This window comes from Vipera berus, assembly GCF_964194415.1.
Source record: "Vipera berus genome assembly, chromosome: 10".
In the NCBI taxonomy this organism is placed as follows: domain Eukaryota; kingdom Metazoa; phylum Chordata; class Lepidosauria; order Squamata; family Viperidae; genus Vipera; species Vipera berus.
Window position 1 is genome coordinate 8,250,942 of NC_138213.1, and position 23,367 is coordinate 8,274,308.

The 23,367-nt window shown below is 37.6% G+C and overlaps 1 protein-coding gene across 1 annotated transcript in view; it reads left to right on the plus strand.

Moving 5' to 3' along the window:
* ZNF536 (zinc finger protein 536) overlaps positions 1 to 23,367 on the plus strand; it is a gene marked incomplete at both ends in the record, with an annotated part of 225,841 nt that overhangs the window by 73,763 nt on the left and 128,711 nt on the right. The window contains one exon of the mRNA XM_081335760.1: positions 1,688 to 3,256. Coding sequence (XP_081191886.1) covers positions 1,688 to 3,256 — 1,569 coding nt within the window. The remainder of the gene's footprint in view (positions 1 to 1,687; positions 3,257 to 23,367) is intronic.

The following is a 23,367-nucleotide window of genomic DNA, read 5'->3' on the forward strand; positions in this document are numbered from 1 at the left end:
AAAGAGCCGTGGTGGTGCAGTGCTTAGAATGCAGTACTGCAGGCTAACTCTGCATTACTACTGCCAGCAGTTCCATCCTTACCAGCTCAGCCTTCCATCCTTCTGAGGTCAGTAAAATGAGGACCCAGATTGTTGGGGGCAAGATGCTGACTTTGTAAACTCCTTAGAGAGGACTGTAAAGCGGTATATAAGTCTCTCTCTGTGTGTGTGTGTGTGTGTGTGTGTGTGTGTGTGTGTGTGTGTGTGCACAGCTCAATACCTAGCTTAGTTATGTCATGTATTTTTTTATTGACATGGGGACAGAGGAGTGACATAGAAAACAAAGAAATAATGTTAGGGTACACAGTTCACAGATGGCTTGTCTTAATGTTCAAATCACTTCAGAGAAGAAAGAAATGTTATTCAGATTGCTCAGAAAAATAATTGTTGTTATTGACAGAACACCATTAAAAGAAGCTTCTAAGACTGTCAGACTGCTGTCTGTTTCAGTGACAACTCCAGCATTCAGGTCTTTAAAGAATCCCTTGATAGCCACTCAAGCAACACCCTTATATATTTATTTATATATATATATATATTTACATTCCTGTTTGTCTACCCAGTTTTTTTTTGGGGTGTGTGTGTGCATGTCTGAATGCCTGTACATATTTCACATATGTGCTGGAGGACACCTACATTTCTTTGAAATCAAAATCAAAGAACCATATGGGCTTTGCACTGAGATGGAAATATATAAGCCAAAAATATCATATGTATTTTAGAACGCAGCTTAAGCCAACCCTTATTTTTTCAAAGTGGTCTTATTATAGGTAAATTACAGATTTTACCACTAAAGCAAAAGAGGAACCATTAGTGCAAATTTAAAGCACAGGAAAAAAAAAGTAGATAATATTAATTTCAGGGCAACAGAATCTATTTTGTACCTTTTTATTACTCTTTTTCTCTTTAATTTTTATCGACTGCCTTTTATCTTAACTATATGTTCTTAGCCCGATGCAGTTGCAATGCACTAAAATTGCATTAATATTTTATATAAACCATATTTATAGTTCTTTATTTGGAAACAATGCAGCAGGTCTGCAGATCCTTGAATCCTTCTGGAATGGTGCCCTCCAAATAATGATAAATTACTTGTGCAGAATGCCATTTGCTAATTATATCCATGATTTACTGCAGAGCAAGACTTAAATCATTCATTTCAGTCTTGCGTAACAGTGCCATAAAATTTTTAGGTTTAAAAATGGTTTCCATGTGTATAATTTAAACAAATTTTAGTGCTATTGTATACAGAAAAACATTGTAGTCATCCATTTGTTATATACTTTCTCTCTCTCTCTCTCTCTCTCCTCCCCACCCACTGCCCTCTGCTTGTACTTTTAATGATCACTGTGTGGAATGGTGTTGCTTCATTTTCATAATCATATCTTCTAATTCTACAGCAGCTTTAGCATATTAGGTTAAAGAAGAGATGGTTGATCGTGTGCTTATAGCGTGTCAAGCTTGTAGAAAGCTGTTTAAAGGGTGGGGTGAACCCTTAAAATTTTAATTTCATATTAAGGAAGAAATTACCTTAAGGGGGGGAAATGGATCCTGGTGGCCATTTGGAAATGTTATTGTTGTAGAACTGTAGAGCTCTTTTTTTGGTTGTTTTTTTTCCTCCAGTAAATTTGCCTTTTGATAATTGCAGGAGAGAAACCTTACAAATGTCCCCACTGTGATTATGCTGGTACCCAGTCTGCATCTTTGAAATACCACCTGGAACGACATCACCGGGAGCATCAGAATGGGGCTGGATCACACTCTGGACAGTCTCATAGTCAAGAGCACAAAGAAGAAACATCAAGTAAAGGATCCATGTTTGTTAGACCTGAAATACTGAGAGGAGCTTTCAAGGGTCTTCCCGGCATAGATTTCCGAAGTGGGATGGGATCTCAACAGTGGTCACCAGGAATGCTTTCTCCAGGAGATCATCCAGGTCATTCAATTGGTATCTCCTCTGAGGTTTCTTCAGATAACATGAAGGGTTCTGAGACACCTTCCAAAGGGACACGTTTTTCTGACCTAGGCCGAGCGTATCATAGTATGGTTGGAAACGGTGTGAACTTTCAAGGGTCTCTTCAAGCTTTTATGGACAACTTTGTCCTCAGTTCCTTAAAGAAAGAAAAAGAAAAGAAAGAGAAAGCCCTGTCCGATTGCCTTTCTGCAAAACTTTTGGGTTCAGAGGCTAGCGAGGACAGGTTGCCCATTAAACAGAGAAAAGCAGAAAAATCCCAGTACGAACCTCTTGATCTCTCTGTAAGGCCAGATGCAGGCAGTCTTCCAGGTTCATCAATTACTATCCAAGACAATATTGCTTGGCACGGCTGCTTGTTTTGTTCCTTCACAACCTCTTCCATGGAACTCATGGCTCTTCACCTTCAGGCCAATCACTTAGGCAAAGCAAAACGTAAAGATGGTGTTTTAGGATCAATTAGAAATGGTAAAGACCAACCTAGAGAGTCAGTGGCTTCAACAAATAAAGCCAGCCTGCTGCCAACATCTTTACAGCCCAATAAAGATCCAGCCATTTCAAATCTGATAGGTCAAGTGGATGCCTCTGAAAGAATGATCCAGGGATCCAAGGATTCTCCTGGAGAACAAAAGAATTCTTCTTGGCCTGGTCACGCAGACTCCACTTTTTATAATTTTGCAGCTGACTTCTATAAGCAATTTGGCGTCTACTCTGGCATCGGTGGGGCACATAACTCTTGTACCACTGCCGACATGGACCTCAAAACCCAGTCTGAAGATGACCCACCTCTGCTGCATTCTGACCCCATTAATAAAAATGCTACTGATGACCTGTCTGACATTGCATCCTCTGAAGATATGGAGTCTTCCAAGGAAGAAGCCATTGATGAGGAGGATCTTGAACCCGAACCTGACCTTATGAACCAAGCTTTGCCCAATCTAAGCAAAGATAGCAGTGACAGAGGAGACAGCATACAAAGCTCTGTAGCCTCCAAAAACTCACAAGGACTCGTTTCACCGTTGCCGACTTCTGAAAAGCAGTGGCACACTTTGAGCCTGCTTTCCCCCCACGAAGCTGCACAAGTAGTAATGAAACCCGAAGCAACGACCACCCCACAAGTCCTGGAGAAGCAAGTAAACATGCTGTCAGTCCTAAGAGCCTACAGCTCTGATGGCTTAGCAGCCTTTAATGGACTGAGTAGTAGCACAGGAAGTAGTGGATATATCAAGAGACCTGACTTGTGTGGTAAGTTTTAGAATCCTTCTTTCAGACCATTTCAGAAAAAAAAAACCCCATACAAAATGACTAAATAAGTTTAGTTATATTTGTTAGAAAATCCGGCTTTCAAAACCAATGGGATAAATGTCTTCTTTGTTCTAGAGCATGGACCTCTATTGACTATAAATGGTGCTTCTGTGGAAGAGTGTGGCCTTTTAATGTGGTCCAGGCCATTCAGAAAAAAAAAATTACATTCATGTACTTTTAAATTAGATTAGCAGTTATATAAGAGGATTGTATTTATAATATGTGATTGGGACATTTGCTGCTCCAATGTTTTAGCATTCTGATTTGTTTTTTTGTTTTTTTTAACCTGATGTGGTAACTTGCAAACTTTTCAGCATTTGAACTGAAGAAAATACACTGGACACTTTGTTAAGCCTTAGCCAAACGTGCTTTTTTCCCCCCAAATTTCTTTGTTATGTAAGGGTATAACACTCAAATAATAATAAAAAATCCAGTGAGTTATTCCAATATGTAGTTATATTTTTATAGGGAAATTTTGAAAGTCCTCATCAGACAACAACCTTTCATTATTTTCAAAAATTAAACCACTTACCTTTTCAGTCTTCTTACCGGAAATAGTGTGATCATCAAATAATATAATGAATATGATAGACACATATATTAAAATGTAAAAATCCAAAATTGTTATTACTCTTGAGTATATTTATATAGTTACTATTTTGCAGTAAAGTATGATTTTTGGAGTCACCAAATGGCAGGATATTTTTTTTCTAGATTTGTCTGAGTATGTGGAGTTGTCAATTTGTCTAGCCAGGGTGAAGAACTTCAACATGTGACACACACACAATTGCCATGTAGTTTTGGCAGGATGGATTTTGATTGTGGGCAGATTTGGAAGTTGACGTGTTTAAGAGCCACCACTTGGGGACTCCAATATCCACAGAGAAATTTAATACCCTTTTTATTCATGACTTATTTTAGTTAAGTTTTTCCCCTCCTTTGATCACCATATAACTCATCAGCAAAAAAAATAAAATAAGCTCATAGTCCTTCTGGATCCCCTTCTGATGCAAAATGCAACAACCATGGAGATCTGAGGATTCTATTAATCCATCTTTTAATGTCTACTTTACACTCTTCAAGAACAGAAAGGACTGCAAAAAGCATGAGTTGCAACATTGCAGGAAAAGAAATGTCAACATTCCAGTCGCCCCAGTTAATGGCAATTGTCACCCCAAATAAGTGATAATCCGACGTGTCAGCTCCAGTTTGGGGATAGGTGGGGAGCATACAAATGCATTCACAGTTTTGCTAGATGGACACCACTCCTATCATGAAAGAAATGCTTTGAAGGTTTAGCTGCACATGTACTGAAATGCTTCATTTTGTGAGAGCACAGCATCAAGCAGGAAAAAGTCTTCACTGCGCAAAAGCACATAGTCTTAAGTTATGTCTAATGAGCCTCAACGGGTAAAACAAGAGAAAGCAGCTTACAAATATTATGGGTTGTCAGAGAGACAACTTATGTCATTCCTCTCAAGTTTGCAATTCACAAATCCACCCCATTCAAACTGCATATCTTAAAAATATGCGAGGGAGTTTATTTCAAAAATGTGACCCCCCCCATTGATTTCCTAAATTGGAAGAAGTTATTCCATCAAGGGAGAGGTTTCCATGGCAGAAGTTAGAAACTGAATTAGAATTGAATACATGCAGGAGAGGTTTCACAGTGGTTTCCCCTTCTCTGATTCTTTATTTGCCACTTAGAAGAATAAATAGATCAAATGAGGCAGCAGAACGAGTCCTTTGCTATATGTCTGGCAAGCCATCTGAAGGATGCTTTCAAATTCACCCACGAGTATTATTTTTAATTTAAAAGGAGAGAGAGGAAAAAATTGAGCTTCTGAATTCATGACATTTAAGGCATCAGGTCATCAACATATATAGTTTCAAGAATTCGCTGAAGCTACACGTTGCATGGACCTATAATGTGTTACATTCTGGGAACTTTGAACCAATCACAGTTACCATTCTAAGCTCAGAATCTGTAACTATGCAGAGCAAAGAATGCTTTCCAAATTCCTTTTTTTTAAAAAAAAAAAAAAGCCGTGGGGGGGAGGGGGAGAGAAAATGCCCACTCTGGGATTTCTGACAGTTTGAAAAATATTGACAGCTGTTAATGTTATGCAAATTAAAAACCCCACTTTCTCTCCTTTTAATAGCTATTCCACCTCATCATTCTAAAAAGGGGACTTCCCAAAGAAACTAAACTATGATCTTTCCGACTTGCTAATTTCAGGGCAGGACTGTATTCAAAGTATAATATCCTTTCTCCTCCTCTTCCTCCTCTCTATATTTCTCAGCTACTGTCTGGACAGGAGTATTGTTTGGTCTGATCGTAGAGAAGCAGATTGATGGGATTTCCTAATATAAGCCAGAAAATATTTGCTGGTTGGTGTTTTGTGATGTTTAGTGCGCCAAATGCATGCTTCCTGAAAAGATACATGTAAACAACTGTAATAAGGGATGAACCTTCAATGGATACTCATTCAAAACATGTTATTAGATTTACAGCTAAGGTATCATTTAAATGAAAACCAACCTGGGTCAGGGGCAGGGAGGGAGAAGAGAGAATTACTGTTCCTTGAGTTGAATTTAGAAGGTTTGAAGAAGCCGGTCTTTTGGGAGCTAATAGAAGACTCATGTCAGGTATCACTAAACTAAGCAAATATTTCCATCTGCATCCTTTTCAGCCCAATTCAACCAGTTTCTTGGCCAACGGAATGCCAATGCAATCCTTGCTTTATGACTAACCTAGATCTCATCATTTTCAAATAGAGTACAGACAAAACTCAATATTACTTCACAGTTTGGTAGATTGATTTTGGGTATTCCCCATGTATTTTTCTTGGTATGTATCTGCTGCTGAGAAGCATGCGATCCACAGATTCCCACCTTATGAAAACTCGGAGCATCCGAGGTGAAAAAGAATAGGTGTTTTTCCAACCCTTAGTAAAGATCAACCATCTTTTCACAACTGACTTTTGAAGAAAAATTAGTTGGCTTGAATACTTGTTAGATGGAAAGGGTTGGCTATATATCGTAAAATCTGAAAAGAGATTTAACTTCTTCTGCAATTTTTTTCCAGCCTGTTTAAAAGCAGTTCCAATTCTCAGTCCCACCTGACAAGAAAGGAAGGGCAAAGGAGTCTTAGAATAGAGTAGAAGGCAACATTATGAGCCCCTAACCCAGCTGTTTCTTTAATAGGGAAGGATTGGAGGAAATGTTTCCTGGATTTTTTTAAAAACACATTCTTTCTTTCTCTCAATCTTTCTCTTGAGCAACCTTTCTCTCCACACCAAATCTGGTCTGGCTTTGTTATGTTTCTGTAGAGTTACTCTGCTAATGGATGGACCAATGGACAGATAGTCCCTTTATTTAATTTCTTTCTGACGCACGTTTGGGTTGAAAAAAATAAAACGAGTAGAGGGCAGGACTGGGACAAAAAAAAATAAATTAATTAAATTGCTTTAATTCAATTCATCTCTAAATTTAGTTCAAATTAAATATAGCTAATATAGCTAATGTTTTCTCGTTGGGTAATATTATAAATACAATTTGATAACAATTTTGGATTTGGGGCTCATACCCAAAACATTGGGGTGGGGGCACACAATTATTTGGAATCTCAGGTTATGCAATGGATTGCTTCTTAAATAATGTCTGTGTAATTTCTGCTCATTCCTAGTTGATGAACTAAAATGTTCCTAATAGTGCAAATCTAGATTATGAAACTCAGCTTATATAATAGGGACATTCATTATTTTTTTTTCAAGTTTGGAATAACTGGGAAAATGCCTCAGTTTCATTTCACCTTGTTCCTCCAATTATATGTTATTCTTATTGCCCCTAACCTGAATGATTCATTTAATATGGAAGCAATGGTGTCTTTATTAATAGTCTACATCAGGGGTCTTCAAACGTGGCCCTTTTGTGACTTGTGGACTTCAACTCCCAGAATTCCTCAGCCAGGCACGCTGGCTGAGGAATTCTGAGAGTTGAAATCCACAAGTCACAAAATGGCCAGGTTTGAAGACCCCTGGTCTACTACATAAAGGAATAAGCTCACCCCTCAATCACATCACTCCTAACTCAGATGAAAGTGGTTACTAATGTACAAGACAGTAAGTTTTCCCCCTGCTTTAAGCATTCACATTTTATTTTGGATTTTATTTTATTATTTTATTTTGGGAGACTATAATCGAATGATATATTTCTTGGTTTCATTGGCATTAGCAGCAAACTCAAAGCAATATCATAGTTAAGAACGATGGGTTTTGTTCCAGTGTCTTTCATTAAACTAAGTACGGTTTAGGGTTTAAGTCACATATCACATTGTAAAAGTGCAGTTGACTCAGACTTGTACACAAACACACACATACACATACACTTACTTGTGTCTTACTTTATTTTCAACTCAGCATCATGCATCAGGCACAAGCAATCTACGCTTTCATTCAAATTTGCTTCACTTGCATAAATTGTTGAAGTAGCCAGCAACAGTTTGGAATCAGTTTAGCGTGAGATTGAAAAGTTTATTTTGAGTTGGTGATAGATAGATCACTGTAGGACTTTATATGCATTTGAGCTGAAAGATGCTTTATGATAAGCAAAATAAGTTGCGTGTTTCTGTCTGCAAAGGTATGAGAGGCAACGGATTGTGAACCACTATATACTTTAGATTATGATGTTTAGTACGCACCACTTATTCACTTCACACCACTTCCACCACTTCAGTGGAACAGCTTGCCTTCAGAAATTGTGAGTGCTTCATCACTGGAGTTCTTTAAGAAGAGACAGGATAGTCACTTGTCTGAAGTGGTCAGGACTAGAAAACGTCCAAGTTCCCTTCCAGCTCTGCTCTGCTCTGCTCTGCTCTGCTCCGTTCCATTCCATTCCATTCCATTCCATTCCATTCCATTCCATTCCATTCCATTCCATTCCATTCCATTCTATTCTATTCTATTCTATTCTATTCTATTCTATTCTATTCTATTCTATTCTATTCTATTCTATTCTATTCTATTCTATTCCATTCTTCCAAAGCATATTTAAGTGATTAGCAGAAATATAGAGAGGAGAATACAGCTAATTGGAGTAGTCATGTCCTCTGGCTTTTTTCTTGTTGTGTGTCTTTCTTAATAATAGAATACTTAATAATTCATTTTAGGACACATTTTGGCTTATATGAAGACACCTTTGTGGTTTTACTAGATATTATTGGTCCTCTTTCACAGATAGCAATCTTATCACATCAAGAGGGTGTATTTAATAGAATATTGTGTATTTCACTCAGTATCTGCTACCTCTTTTTTAATTAATATTATGAATGGGCATTCAAAATTATGTTTCCAAGGAAGGGAGGAGATGAGCCTAAACATTTTTGTCTTCATGGATCTATTTCACAGCACTTGGCATTGGCTAGCATTAACTAAATAGGACCTTTGTTTCCTTGAGAACTAGCCACATTGTACCTGATAGGTTTTTCTTAGAAAAGGCATGTATACAATATTAGTAGTGGTGCATCAAAACCTGAATTCTATACAGTCAATGTAGATACTCAATTTATCATTTCATGCTTTTGAGAGATGCTCCTGATCCTTCCCTAAGATTGCTCTGTATCTAGAAAAATGCAGATAATATCACAATCTGCTTCTATCGCCTACTGACTAACATCCCAAACCTGATGTGCCTTTTTAGACATTTAGAGCCTAGTTGACTATTTTTGTCCATCATACTTTTTTTTCCCCCTTCTGATTTTTAAGTTTCTCCTAAACTTTATTCCAGCATCCCATTGTTTCCAAAAGCGAATGTTGCTTGCAGGAATATGGTAAGATATACAGATTTTCATGTTAAATTTAAGCCACAAGAAGAATTAATAAAGGACTATTGAGCAAGCTCATATTATTTCATACACTCTAGGGAGAGGGCATGATTCAATAAAATCCATACCCTTATTACTGAATAAGGTATCATGCTTAAACTGCCCTCCAACCAATTTATTTCAAGAATATTTTACGTGATTTTTTTAAAATGGCAAGCAAAGATTCACCCCTCAAAAAACCCTTTCTTTTTTCCTTTCTTTTCTTTTTCCCCCAAGAAAGAGATTTGTGTCTTCAGTGTGCATATCTAACAGGCAGGCACATTTGTGATCCAAATGTCACAATGTCTGAGGAATTCTGGGAGTTGAAGTCCACAAGTTATAAAAGGGCCAAGTTTGAAGACCCCTGCCCTAGGGAAACATATGTGATCTATCACTTTCAAGTATACATACACACTATACATATATGTCCCATCTTCTAAGAGGGACCCGTATTTTTGCAAAATTATTCACCATTGAGAGAGATTTCGATGACACCCTTGACTCTTAAGCCAGCTCCTTGAGGTCCTCCTTCTGAATCAACTTTCTTTGCTCCTCATGAAGTTGCGCCTCATGTTTGTCTATGTCAACAGAGATCAAAAGTTGGCTCCAAGTTTTGGACCTTCAGCTGCTGTTGTAGATAATGCATTGCTATTTGCGTGGCAATATCCAACCCAACTCAAACGGCCTTCCTCCTTTTTTAATTAAGTCGAATGCCAACAACCCAATGTAGTTTGCACTCCTGGATAAAAGGGCCGATCTGTGTCTAGCCCAGCATTTGCCAAATGGTTCACTAGTCATTTCAATACAAACAAATGGACGGTGTCAGTAAGTCTGCAAACACTGTTGACATTTAGCCTTGTTTATGTTACTTTCCTTTTTGCTGCACATTTTTGGCTCAAAAAAGCTACTGTCGGAATCAACAGTGACTTCCTAGCAGAGAAGCCAAGCTCTTCTGCCTTTCATCCGGGGACAGTTGCAATGTTGGGGAGGTTTGACTTCACCATTCTTTAACATTAAATATATTTTTGGCTATCTCACGTTAGAGTTCAATGAGTCTTCCAATTTCAAACAAGACAAATATCAAAGTTAGAATGTTTGGCTATGATCAAAGGCTCCCCTGCTCTTTCAGGTTCAGAACTGGGAAGTTGACTGGAAAATCCAGCAGTTTTTTGAGTCCCAGTTTCCAGAGACATATGCATTTTTCATACAAAACAGGCAACATTTTCATTACTCCAGAGTTAGCTAGTTATTTGGAATGAGAGTAAGGGACAAGACATTGGAATCAGGTTCCATCTCATCACAGTGTAAATCTAGGATCTCATTTGTGGAAGTCATTTGAAATGCACAAAAAAGGAACAATAGCTATTCCAAATTAAGTAGAGGATCCAATATTGTAATAAATGATGGTGTTTAGATCAAAAGAATTTCTGTACTTCCAGAGCACTCATTCAGTGGCAGTCTTTGTGCCTTCCACTTTCAAGCACAGTCAAGCTGTAGTCACTTCTAGATACAAGTACAATAACCCTTGGCATTCTGTTCTATGCAAAGACAGACAGTTTCTAGTATTCCTTTATATGCAACTCAATTTTAAGACCATGCTCCAATACAGACAAGAATATAGCGCAGTAGGTTTAATCTGATTTCTTGGGAAATTATTATGACCAAAATATTCAATGTCTTAAGACTACAAACTCAAGCATCTATAGTGTAATTCAAATTGCAGCTATAAGATTATTAAACTATAGTTTTGGAAGATTTTTTAAAAAAGTTAAATGAAATTGTCTTTCAGACAATTCAGCAACAATAATTTGTTTTTAGCATTCTGGATTATTCTGCTATAGTCTTTCAAACCAGGGCCAGTTTTTCCAAATATGGGACATCTGATGTCTTTAATCCAGGGGAGTCCAACCTTGGCAACTTTAAGACTTGTGGACTTCAACAATTCTGTGAGTTGAAGTCTACAGGTCTTAAAAATGGCCAAGATTGGACACCCCTGGCTTAATCCAAGTGTACCAAAAAATGAGAAAAGTTAGCCTTTGATCTCATTCATTGTCCTTTTAGTTGCAATACGACTATAAGTATTTAAAGTACTGTATTCAAACCATGGTTTTGTATAACTTAAATTATCATACTAAACCACAAATAGCATAAAAATGTAGGCTGTAATTTAGCAGAAAACTTGTGTAATTCTTATGAAAACCAGTAGGCTATTCAGATGTGTGGAGTGAGACTGGAACGGCAGTCATTCAAGATGATAAAAGTGTCATATGTCATTGTTTTGATCTGAATTTTATGTCATATATAGAGACCCCAATAACTTTTTTTAAAAAAAATAAAAATAAAAATAAGAACAGCTATTTTGGATTTCCTTTTATTCTTGTAAAAATGTGTAATCTTGTTGCATTTCTGAATTGCTGCTTTTTTTCTTCCCCTTCTTGTTCCTAAATTATCATGTCACTTGGCACAAGTGTAATTATACCTGTTGCTCTGTTAACTCTTTAAATCAAAGAGGAATTTCTATATATTTGTCAGTAGGAATTATAATGTGTGTTCACTATAACATGTAATTGCAGCAATACGAAATGAAAGGGTTTGTATATGTTCTGTAATGTAGGCATATGAGTTTAGAAGTATGGATTTCCATACAAGTGAAAAGTTCCTTCCTTTTTAAAAGGTTATTTATTGTCATTTCTACTTCAGTTTGAACGAGTTTCAAATTTTGTAATACTTTAGGAGGGGGAAAAACGACTGTAGTTATCTTTTTTCATATTCTTTTGAGAAAATGATTCCAGTTTAATATGTTGGGTACTGGATTATTATTATTTTTTTCCTTCGTCAAGAAATGACAGTGAAATTCAATGAATAACACACTGACGACCACAGTTTAAAACCTGTGATTGAAGTGAAATGTGTAAACTTCTGCTGGGTTATCATGTGCTTTGAAATAGAGTATTGTTGGAAGTAATTAGAAAATATATTAAGGTTTCTTGGTAATGAAGGCATGTAAGTTTTAATGATTGTTGCTTTCTGAATAAGTGTCACCCTTTATCTTTAAATGTATATGGAGTTCCAAGTTAGGTCATTTCTGAATGGAATGTAAAACAATACTAAAAACAATGCTTCAATAACTTATCTTGGTGTTGCTAATAAAATTAAAAAGCTGTTAAACATTAGTATAGTTTGGACTCATTTTGTTAATCCACTCGACAGCTGAACTGTCAAAAACCTGAAAGACAAAATCCGGCTTGAAGTACTTATTTCTTTCTTTTCTTTTTCCTCCAAATACCTTATGTAAAAGCCCCAACTTTCTTTCCTTCCTTCCTTCCTTCCTTCCTTCCTTCCTTCCTTCCTTCCTTCCTTCCTTCCTCCTTCCTTCCTTCCTTCTTCCTTCCTTCCTTCCTTCCTTCCTCCTTCCTTCCTTCCTTCCTTCCTTCCTTCCTCCTTCCTTCCTTCCTTCCTTCCTTCCTTCCTTCCTTCCTTCCTTCCTTCCTTCCTTCCTTCCTTCCTCCTTCCTTCCTTCCTTCCTTCCTTCCTCCTTCCTTCCTTCCTTCCTTCCTTCCTTCCTTCCTTCCCTTCCTTCCTCCCTCCCCTCCCCTCCCCTCCCCTCCCCTCCCCTCCCCTTCCCTTCCTCACATCTTAATAACTTAATAATTGGTGAAAGAAGCCTGTGTTTAAGTGGGTTTGAGAAAATGCCTTGGAGATGAACTCGACCTTCATGGCAGGACATCAAGCGTAACTGAGCAGGACTGAAGAGTCACATGATGCCAAATAAAGGGGGAAGAGGCAGATCATTTCTCTCTTTTCCCCACCTATCTCTTTCCAAACTTATCTCATTCTCTTTTCTGTTGGGTGACATATTTACAATTTTTTTCCTGGCTGTAGCAGGAGGTACAGGCAAGGCAGACAGAAGGCAGAAGTCACTGCTGATTCCCCATTTCCAGCTTCATACGAAATTTTTAAGGGCACAGTGTCAACTTTTCAGGTTGAAACTTGGCAAAGGTAGAAGAACGTGATGGTGGTAGAGATGTGAACCATGCTGACTACCCATCACAGCCATTCTGTTGATAGGGGTCTTGCCAGAAGAATTTAGCCTATACCTGAGAAGTTTTTCAGTGGCTTATCTCCTAATTATATGTTTCTGTTCTCTTCTTCCTCCCCTTCAATATCTTACTTAACGCTGTCAGTTTTGAATAACATATTGGTAGGTTATTATTATTTTTTAATACCATCCAAACACCATGAGTCAGGACCTGACATTTAAGTGTTCTGTGTCATACTGAGAAAAATCTGTAGTTCACCAGTTGAACAATTATATTATTTTGGAATGCTTGGGAATATAATACAGCATTTGTGAGATAACTAACATTTATCGACTCAGTGTGAGATTGTTCTCTCTCTCTCTCTCTCTCTCTCTCTCTCTCTCTCTCTCTCTCTCTCTCTCTCTCTCTCTCTCTCTCTCTCTCTCTCTCTCTCTCTCTCTCTCTCTCTCTTTCTCTTTCTCTCTCTCTCTCAGCACTTCCTCTGGATAGCAATCCTTTTAAACAAAAACATCCAACACTGAAAAAAGTCAGAAGGTTGAAGCTGTAAATAACATCTTCACTCCTCAATTGGATTTTATTGGTTTGTAAGAATGACAAGACTATATCCCAGCTGCACAATGGAATATTTGTGTATAGGAATTCTACTTAATCACATCTGATGCTATAACAACGGAGCTGAAATCAGAACACTGGGTCATGAAAGCTATGTCACCATTGTATAAGGATCTGATTTTGCTTTTGAAATTAACCCAGAACATTTTTCTGTGGGTTTTTTTCCCCAGTTACATATCAGCTATAAGTGATCCACATATAGATTTGGCAACATTTTATTTAGAGATTTGCTTCACAGGATTTCTTTTTAACAGTGAAGAATAGAGCACTTCTCAGGCTGTTGATAAGTATTGCTTTGACAAATGGAAGTCATTGATTTTCCATCTTCACAGCTTGCAGTGGTTTTGGATGTACATTCTAAATTACTTCTTAAAGATAGCTGGTTCATGATGGGGAAAAAAAACACCCAAAACATCTTTCTAAAGACCTTCATATATATCACCCAAAAAATACCCGAAACAACCCATAAATTAAAAAAATTGAATTCTTCCCAATTGAAGAGTTCAAAGGAACTCACCAACATGTACACTCTTTCATGACATTCTAGTTCATCCTAAGAAGGATTTTACCCAACTGTTGCTTTTATATGCTAATTTATATAGGCTGAGACATTGGATTGTTTGCAGTAGAATGTCAATACAATGAACTATTAGAACTGTGTAATAAGTTTGTAAATTTATGATGGTTTGGTCTTCCATTTCTTGAAGAACATCTTCCTTTGCCAGGAAATTGCTTTTAGAATTAGGAGCTGGGTATTTAGAGGTGGGGGTGGAAGATCTCCTTTTACACACACAAGGCAGAGGAGAGATGTAATATTTCTTACCTAGCTGCAAATGGAGGTCCATTCATTTAATCCAGAGTATTATAATCCCCTAGACATTTCCATAAAGGAATGGGGGAAACACCCCCCCCCAATATACTGCAGGATTAGTTCAGATAATCAGAATTTTGAACGTCAGAATGGAGCAGAAATAAGTAATGTTTGACAGACATAGATCCCCTTGAAAACAAGGAACATCTAGCAAATTCATTGTGAAATAAATTATAGAGTTGAAAATCCAAATTCTTCATACTACCCAGGAAGTGAAATTAATTAAGGCACACCGGAATTTTGAACTCTTTTATTTATTTATTTTTCATCTTTTGGCCAGGTTGAATGTGTTCAGATGAAATCCATTCAGCCCAGAAGCAATTTTCAGTAACCTCAACAAACATTACTTTAGAATAGTCTATTTAAGATTGTAGCCTTAATTTAATTCAATTGTTCCCAAGGGAATTTCTTTTCCATATGTATTTTCAATCTAATATTTTAATTGGGTGTGGTTACAGATGGGTTTATTGTTCGTTTCTTGAAACAGCATGATATAGTATCTCCCTTCACAAGGCTTCCTGTTAAATAAAACTTCTTTTTTCAGGAGTAGGATATTTCAAATACACAGAGGATCTCTTCTGGCTGGTTTGAATTTTAAGGCACGTCAGAAAAACACAGGCTAATCAGAACACTTGTAGAAGGCCAAATACATGCAGTAGGTTGACCAGAAGTCACTCTGTTGCCCACTAATGATTCATGAGCACAAGACCTCAGCTACAACCATTGACCTTTAATTCAGCAAAGTTGCAAAGTAAATCATTCACAGGTCTGGCAAAAACTGAAAAATTAGGAAGAAAGAAAAGGGAAATTGATCCATCGCTTTAGTCCAAGTGTCTTTATCCATGAAAACCTTCTTTCGCTATGCAAGATTAATGGACTTCACACCCACGCACGGTTAACCCTTTCTGCAAGAGTACAACTGATGGAACCCGAGTTGTTGCAAAATTGTAAGATTCTGCATTCCATTCTTAGTCTCTTCATCTTCAACTTTGGAACTCACCCACATTTAAAGAACAGAATGCACTCATTCTTCTTCCTTAAAGGTAAAGGTTTCTTTCCCCTGTGCAATCCCGTCCGATTCTAGGGGGCGGTGCTCATCTCCCTTTCTTAAATGAAGGACCTAGCGTTGTCCAACAATGTTCCATACTCATGTGGCCAGCAGACTATAAACTGAGGTGCGCAGAACGCTGTTACTGTACCTTCCCACCAAAGTGGTACCTATTTATCTACTCGCATTTGCATGCTTTCGAACCGCTAGGTGGAAAAGAACTGGGGCAAGTAAAGGGAGCTCACCCTGTCACGCTGTGCTCAGGTCTTGAACACAGGCTATCGGCTTTCCAGCTGACAAGTGCAGCGTTTTTAACCACTGAGCCATCGTGACCCCTTTCCCCCTTCGTAGCTGTATGATTATCCCATTAATATCCTCTATTTGAAAGGATGTTTTTCTCTCTCTCTCTCTCTCTCTTAACAGAATAACAGAATAAAAAGCTGGATTTCTAAATGATGGACAGTGCAGTTAGTTAGCTATACATTCTCAGTGAATTTATGATCAGTTAACTAGAAGTCTATCACCTTCTATTTTATTTCTATTTTGTTTTTTTGGTTTTTTTTTAAAAAAGACTTTACAATTTTTCCAAGAAAGACAACTTTAGGCATATGTTGACAATGTAGTCAACGCAGAGGCTAGACAGTCACTCGTCTGAGATGGCATAGGTTCTTCTGCTTAAGTGGGGGGCTGGACTAGAAGACCTCCAAGGTCCCTTCCAGCTCTATTCTATTCAAGAATCACAACAAAGGGAGCAATTAATAAGAGCCAAACCATAAAATATTCCACTGACACACCCATTCGAGTTAAACTCCATTTAAAAACCGAGTATGATTTAATTCTATTTCTGAAAATGGTACATGATTGTTAAGGGAGAAAGTAAGATATGAATATCCTAGATTTTTAATTAATTAATTAATGCATTCCTCAGACCAAATACGTTAGGATACCTTGGATCGTGTTCCTTTTGTCGAAGAAGGCAAAACTATAAATAGTGTTGTCCATACTCAACTGGTGCCATTCTGTTAAAGGACCAGTGTACGTGTTACAATGGGTTGTTTTAATGAGCATAAGTGTAACCCAGATCAGTGTGGATTACGCCTTAATTGACAGGATATTGTTAGTCAAACCATGACCCCAGCACGTGAACCAGAGGTTTTGGTGCTACCCATGGTGCTAATTCTGCAGTGAAATTTCAGACAGTCCTTCAGAAGGTACAACGGGGCAAAATTGAAACAGCTGTAATCATTCATTGTGTGAGCCCGTCCCCCACATGCACGTCAGTAAGGGCAAACGGTAAGTGGCCAGCCTCTCTCACCTACTGATATTTCTAGTCTGCCTGTATTAGTTGCCCGTATAAATCTCACGGGGTTTTATTCTATCATTTTTGCTTTCTAGTGAACCCAAATCTGAAAAAAAAAAAATCCAATGAGATGATTCCTTGAGCTTCTTGCGATGGGATAATTTTCAGACTCCTGGAGAAAAGATTGCATAGGGAAAAGGCAAGGCTACTCCTAAAATCATCATGAAGTAGGCCAGAGGACCTATGACAGACTTGAAAATTTCATTGAAATTCTGTTCTCCTTTGAAGAAAAAAATTGAAAGTAAATAGTCTTTCGTGAAATTGCTTGAGGACTGGAAGGCAAAATAATTTGTAAAATTTATGGGTGGCACTACTTCAAACATATAGTACTCTTAGATTCTGTTACAAATGTTATACTTATTCCAAGCATCTATTTCAAAGGAAGATTTGTTTTCCCTCATATAAGACAGGGACATGTTAAATTTGTTAAGAAGGCAGAAAAAGAAGCAGATGGATTTTTCTCCCCGCTTGTAGCCACCTAAACAATGCATTGTCTTAAATTCAGATTATTATTTTTTGTTTCGACTACATAACTTTATAAAATGGATTTCTGCCAAGTCTATTTATTTGCCAAGCTGTTACTCCAATGTTACTATATTATTTAACTAATGAAGATAACTAGATGGATGTGCTGAGAGATGCAGCCATCTTTAGGACAAAGATCTCAGCTATTTCATTTGCATATTGTTTTTCTACTAGTTTTACTGAAACACTTTTCGAAATTCACAGGAGCATGTTCACCACAGGTAGTCCTTGAGTTAAGAGTACAAATGAGTCCCAGTTTTTTTGTTGCTATGTGAAACATTTGTTAAGGGAGTTTGCCCCATCTTACAACTTTTCTTGCCCCCGACTCTTAAGCGAATCATTGGATTTGTTAAGTTAGTAACCTGTCTGTGAAATGAATCTGGCTTCCCCATTGATTTTTGCTTGTCATGAGGTCACAAAAGGAGATCATGGGACACTGCCACCATCATAAATATGAACCAGTTGCCAAGCATATGAATTTTGATTATGTGACCATGGGGGATGCTGCAGCCATCATCAGTGTGAAAAATGGTCATAAGTCACGTATTTTTCAGTGATGTAACTTTGAACGGTCACCCAATGAACTGTCGTAAGTCAAGGAGTACCTGTAGATGCTCATCCTCAAACCTGTGCATCAAGACACAAAAGAGCCCAACATTTTGCCTTGCCTCACCATCAGCTCCCCTTCTGTTTGTTTGGGGAGATTCCTAGATTTTAATCAGAATTATTTACAAGATAATGGCCCATTGGTTATAGAAAGACAGATGCTGCCTGTGGGGACTTGGAGTTTTATGCTTTGTGCATTGTGCTGCCATTGTGGTTTACAGATGGGATCACAGTAGTCGTGGTGCAGTCTCTTTTAAAAAGAAATTTAGAGATTTTTCAGAAGGGTTGGGGGGATTGTAAACTAAGAAGATAACAGAGCCTGTGCTTGCTACCATATCTGCAAACCTGGAACGTGTAGGAGACAGGAGTTCTTAATGCTCCTTAATGAGTATTAAATAATATTATTTAATATGATTATACGTATGGAAGAGGGTTAATGACATTTCTGGACTGTAGGAAAGCAACTGATGATCCATTAGACAAAGTAAGGTTAGCGCTGGTATAATGGGTTTCGAACTTAAGAAGCGGTGCTTAATGCAAGACACAATCATTGTTAGTTGTGTGGAGTGTGAAGTGAAAAAGAGGCACATAATGCAAAGCAGTGTCAAACTTTTTAATTACAGGTCAAAAGCTAATACGTAACACAAGGTCCAGGGTCTGTGGTTAAGAAGCAGAGACTCAAGGCTTCTAAGTGTTGTTGTTTTGAGGCTATTTCACTACCAACTCAGCTGTTTAACAACCCAGCTAGCAATGCAGCCATACTGCATTGTCTGAAATCCATCCTCTTTCACTCAGTCTATGCATTTGCCCTCAAACATTAGTGCTTTGTTTCCCTCGGTGAGAGGTGCTTCTCCATCTGAAAACATCTTTCTGAGCCACTCTGCACATCTTCAGGGAATGCCGGCGGGTGATCCCCAGAGGGAGGGCATTCTTTGTGGGCGCGCCTGCCCTTTGGAATGATTTACGTGTGGAACTACGGACTGCCCCCGACCTGCGCTCGTTTCGCCGGGACCTGAAAACCTGGCTTTTCGATCTATCCGGCCTGGACTGAGGGGGGTTTTAAGTTTTAAATTTTAACATTGTTTTATTGTTGGGCTATTATTAATTTAATTCTTTTTAATTCTATTTTTATCTTAATTTGTATTGTCTTTTAAATATTGCCCTGTAAACCGCCCTGAGTCCTTCGGGAATAGGGCGGTATAGAAAACTAATTTAATTAATTAATTAATTAATTAATTAAATTCTCCAGCCAGCCAGATATTTACTCACATAATGATTCCAAAATTTAAAAAGACATCCAGATTCAATGTCCTCCCAACAGCCATTACTGAAGGAAGATCCTGAAAGATCCCCTTTAGAGACGGTGTCCATTGGTGGAGGAATAATTGAAACAATGGAACACATTGATTTGTATTGTCCCTTCTAAAGGAGAGTTCTGATCTCTTTATGTCTGTGGTGATTCTCAGCCATCCAGGTCATAGTTATCCCAAAGATGCTTTTCACGAGGCAACTGGACTTCCTTATCTTTCTTTGACGATGTTTCACTTCTCATCCAAGAAGCTTCTTCAGTTCTGAAGGAAGCATCTTGGATGAGAGGTGAAATGTCTTCAAAGAAAAATAAGGAAGTCCAGTTGCCTTGTGAAAAAGCACCTTTGGGATAATCGTGCTGCAGGGGGCAGAAGAAGACCTCAAATTGAGTCTAACTCTGTGCAGTCGCCATGTGTTCATTGCCCTCAGATGGCCTTGGAAAAATTAATTGCCCACGCCTGACCTGGGATATATGGGCAGAATAAAATGATCTTTCATGCATCAGAAAAGATTGAAGACTACTTCTTAACATGATCCCCTAGATCTAGAGTTTTATTATAACTTGCCCTTGAAGAAACATTTATTTCCACATCTTTGTAGGTTCCTTGAAATTCCTAGGAGAGTTTGTAAACTTACACCTTTCTTCTGCCACATTGTCCAGGATTGCTGGAAACGGAGTTCCAATTATTCCAGTATTTGGTTCAATGGGGAGAGTGGGCAGATGAAAGAACATGAGCTAAGTAGAAGGGATGGAAGTCTATTTCTTATTTTTCAGCAAGATTCACCTCAACGTTGCACTTACAAAAGAAAGGTTGGATTGGTGGCATCTAATGTTGATGGACCTTAGTCTTATTGTCTTAGCTTCTGCCTCTAACAGTGAAACATCTAAATCTGGTAGGCAGAAATCCTTGAAGGTCCTAAAGAATAATTTCTTCTGTGACCAATTACATCTGTCAAGAAAGGTGGACTTAGTCCCTCCTCCGTGGGTGGGATTCTACTTCCCACTTTCAGAGGTCAACAGCTGGATTTTTAGACCTTTATCCTTGCCATTCTCTTCAAGCCAGACTTTTTCTGTTAAAACTTGTTTAAATTACAAACTAGCAGTTAAAAAAAAGAGAGAAGATCATGTGTGTTTCCCCATTGAACAGGTTCTTTAGGCTATTATGATAATTAAAAACATATGGTGCCTCCATGAGTTAGGGAGAAACCGCAGATGTACAAATTAGCTATTATATAAGGTTCTCTTTTTTGTGCCCTTAAGAGAAAGAGAATCAAACCACTAAAGTTTAAAAGACCTTTCTTTCTTTCTTTCTTTCTTTCTTTCTTTCTTTCTTTCTTTCTTTCTTTCTTTCTTTCTTTCTTTCTTTCTTTCTTTCTCTCTCTCTCTCTCTCTCTCCCTCCCTCCCTCTTTCTTTCTTTCTTTCTTTCTTTCTTTCTTTCTTTCTTCTTTCTTTCTTTCTTTCTTTCTTTCTTTCTTTCTTTATTTCTTTCTTTCTCTCGCACACCAGAAGGAACTACCCTGTTTTGAAAGCCTGTGGTAATCCTTTTTCTCTCTTCCTTCAAGTTTATTGGTGTCCATGAAGCCTTTTGCATTTTTTTATGATGGTTCTCTGCAGAGGCAATGAAGGTTCTATTTATTAAATATTGAATTCAAACTGAAATCGGACCGGTGCAACCAAAGAATATTTCTTGGCAATCTATTTTTTTTTCTTTTTAAGTGGCATGTATACTAGTATTGATTATGCTGCAAATAGTTATTTGTTTTAATTTTTAAAAATGCAGAATTGATTTGGAGAAGGTGATAAATACCTCTAATAAAAAAAAATCAAAATGGGATTTATAATGATTCTTTCCTAAGTCAATGCTTTAGCTAGGCTTAATGGAGAATAAAAGTAGATATATTAAAGAGTAGCCAGAGCTAACAATTAGTTTTTGTTTGGGAGCTTGGCAAGTATCTCACTAGTCTCGTAGTCGTAAAAAGATTTATTTAAAAATGCTACCTTGCAAGTTATTTATCCCTTTTGCTGTTCAGCTTTAAAAATGTACACATGGAATTCAAATAATTCTTGTGATGTTCAGGATTATTTCTACAATTCTAAATCTATAATTTTGTATTTCTGTTGCTGTAATATTTGCCTTACCCTTTCTTTATGCTTTTTTTCACTCATTGCTCCATTTAAGTATTTCCACCAAAAGTATTTCTTCCTCCCAGTTTCTTATTAGCTTTTTTTCTGTATTGCACATTTTAAATTGCATTTTTGAAGGCAGGATCTGTCTAATTGCTTCTCCCCCCCATTTTGGGACTATTTTGGGCTATGGAATGGATGGGGAAAAAATACTTAAATATATTATTTAGTGTAATAATTATTAATTTTATTATTAATAAGACCTAATTACTTGTATTGTGAATTATTCATTTTGTTATTAATAGGAAATAATTAATTATATTATAAATTATTAATAATTATCCAGTCATGATTTTAATTACACTGCCGATCCGTATAAGATGTGGATAAGATCTATTTGAAATGACATCCAAAACGGCGCTTAAAACGGCATGGCTGAAATTACCATAAAAGGGCTACCCAGCCTTTACCCATTCAGAAATACGAGATGTCACAAATGTGGATTGCACACATTTTTTCACACTGAGTATTTACAAAGAAGGGGAGCCAGTGTGGCGTTTAAGACATCAGATTAGAAAGCGGGAGATGGTGAGTTCCAGTTCTGCCTTAGGCACAAAGCCAGCCGGGTGACGTTGGGCCAGTTCCTCTCTTGCAGCCCTACAAAACAGGCAATGGAAATCTCTTCCCAAACCTTGCCGAGAAGACTGCAGAGACTTATCCAGGCCGTCGCCACTGACACTGACTTGAAGGAATTTAATAAGACTCACTTTTTTTATATTCTATTTTTTAAAAATGCACAAATAGGGGCTGCAGCAAGATATGATGAGCTGTTGAGGTTCTCAGTCACACTTACTGACAGCTATGTTTTTCTTCAGAAAATGCCTTTGGGGCCTTTCCTATTCCCCATGTTTCTTTTTTTTTATTTTGCGACTGATGTGATTGCTAAGCATGTTCAGTCCTCATGAGGGGATTTTGGAAGAAGACTTAAATCTCTTTCAATCTGAAACTGACATACATGACACACACACACACACACACACACACACGTCAGTTTCAGATTTAAAGAGATTTAAGTCTTCTTCCCAAACAAACACCATATATATGTCAGTTTTAGATAACACTTCTTGTACAGTAATTTGGCCAATCTTTGTTTCTCTTTCAGCATCCTAATCCATCATTTTTGCTTTGTGGCATCTATCATTTTGATTCTAATCCTATAGTGCTTGCCAATTGAGTTAGCTGTTAGAAGCCCCAATAGAAGTTTGTCTCCAATTGTGATGTCCAATCCAGTTTGACTGCCTTTTATTAAGCTTAGAAAATATTTTGGTGTGCAAGGGGATATAAATCTCTTAGACTAACGATTACTTAACAGGAGTGGCTTGATTGGGACCAAGAGGACTTGATTGTTCAAAAATGTGGCTCGAACCTAGAGGAGACCCCTCTAATACAAGCAGGAAGAGTTGCTTGATGTTTAGGTTCTGAGGCACAAATGATGGAAGGAGCTGAGTGATCAACAACAAATGGCACCGCAGAGTAGAAGGCTAGTTTTTTGTTGTTGTTGTTTTAAATGGTAGCAAGAATTCAGTTTAGGAAGTAGATTGCCAGTCTAAATCTTTATTCCCATCCTACTCCCTTTTATAAATAACATAACTGGCTTTTTCTGCAAAATATGGATGACTTGTATATATTTTT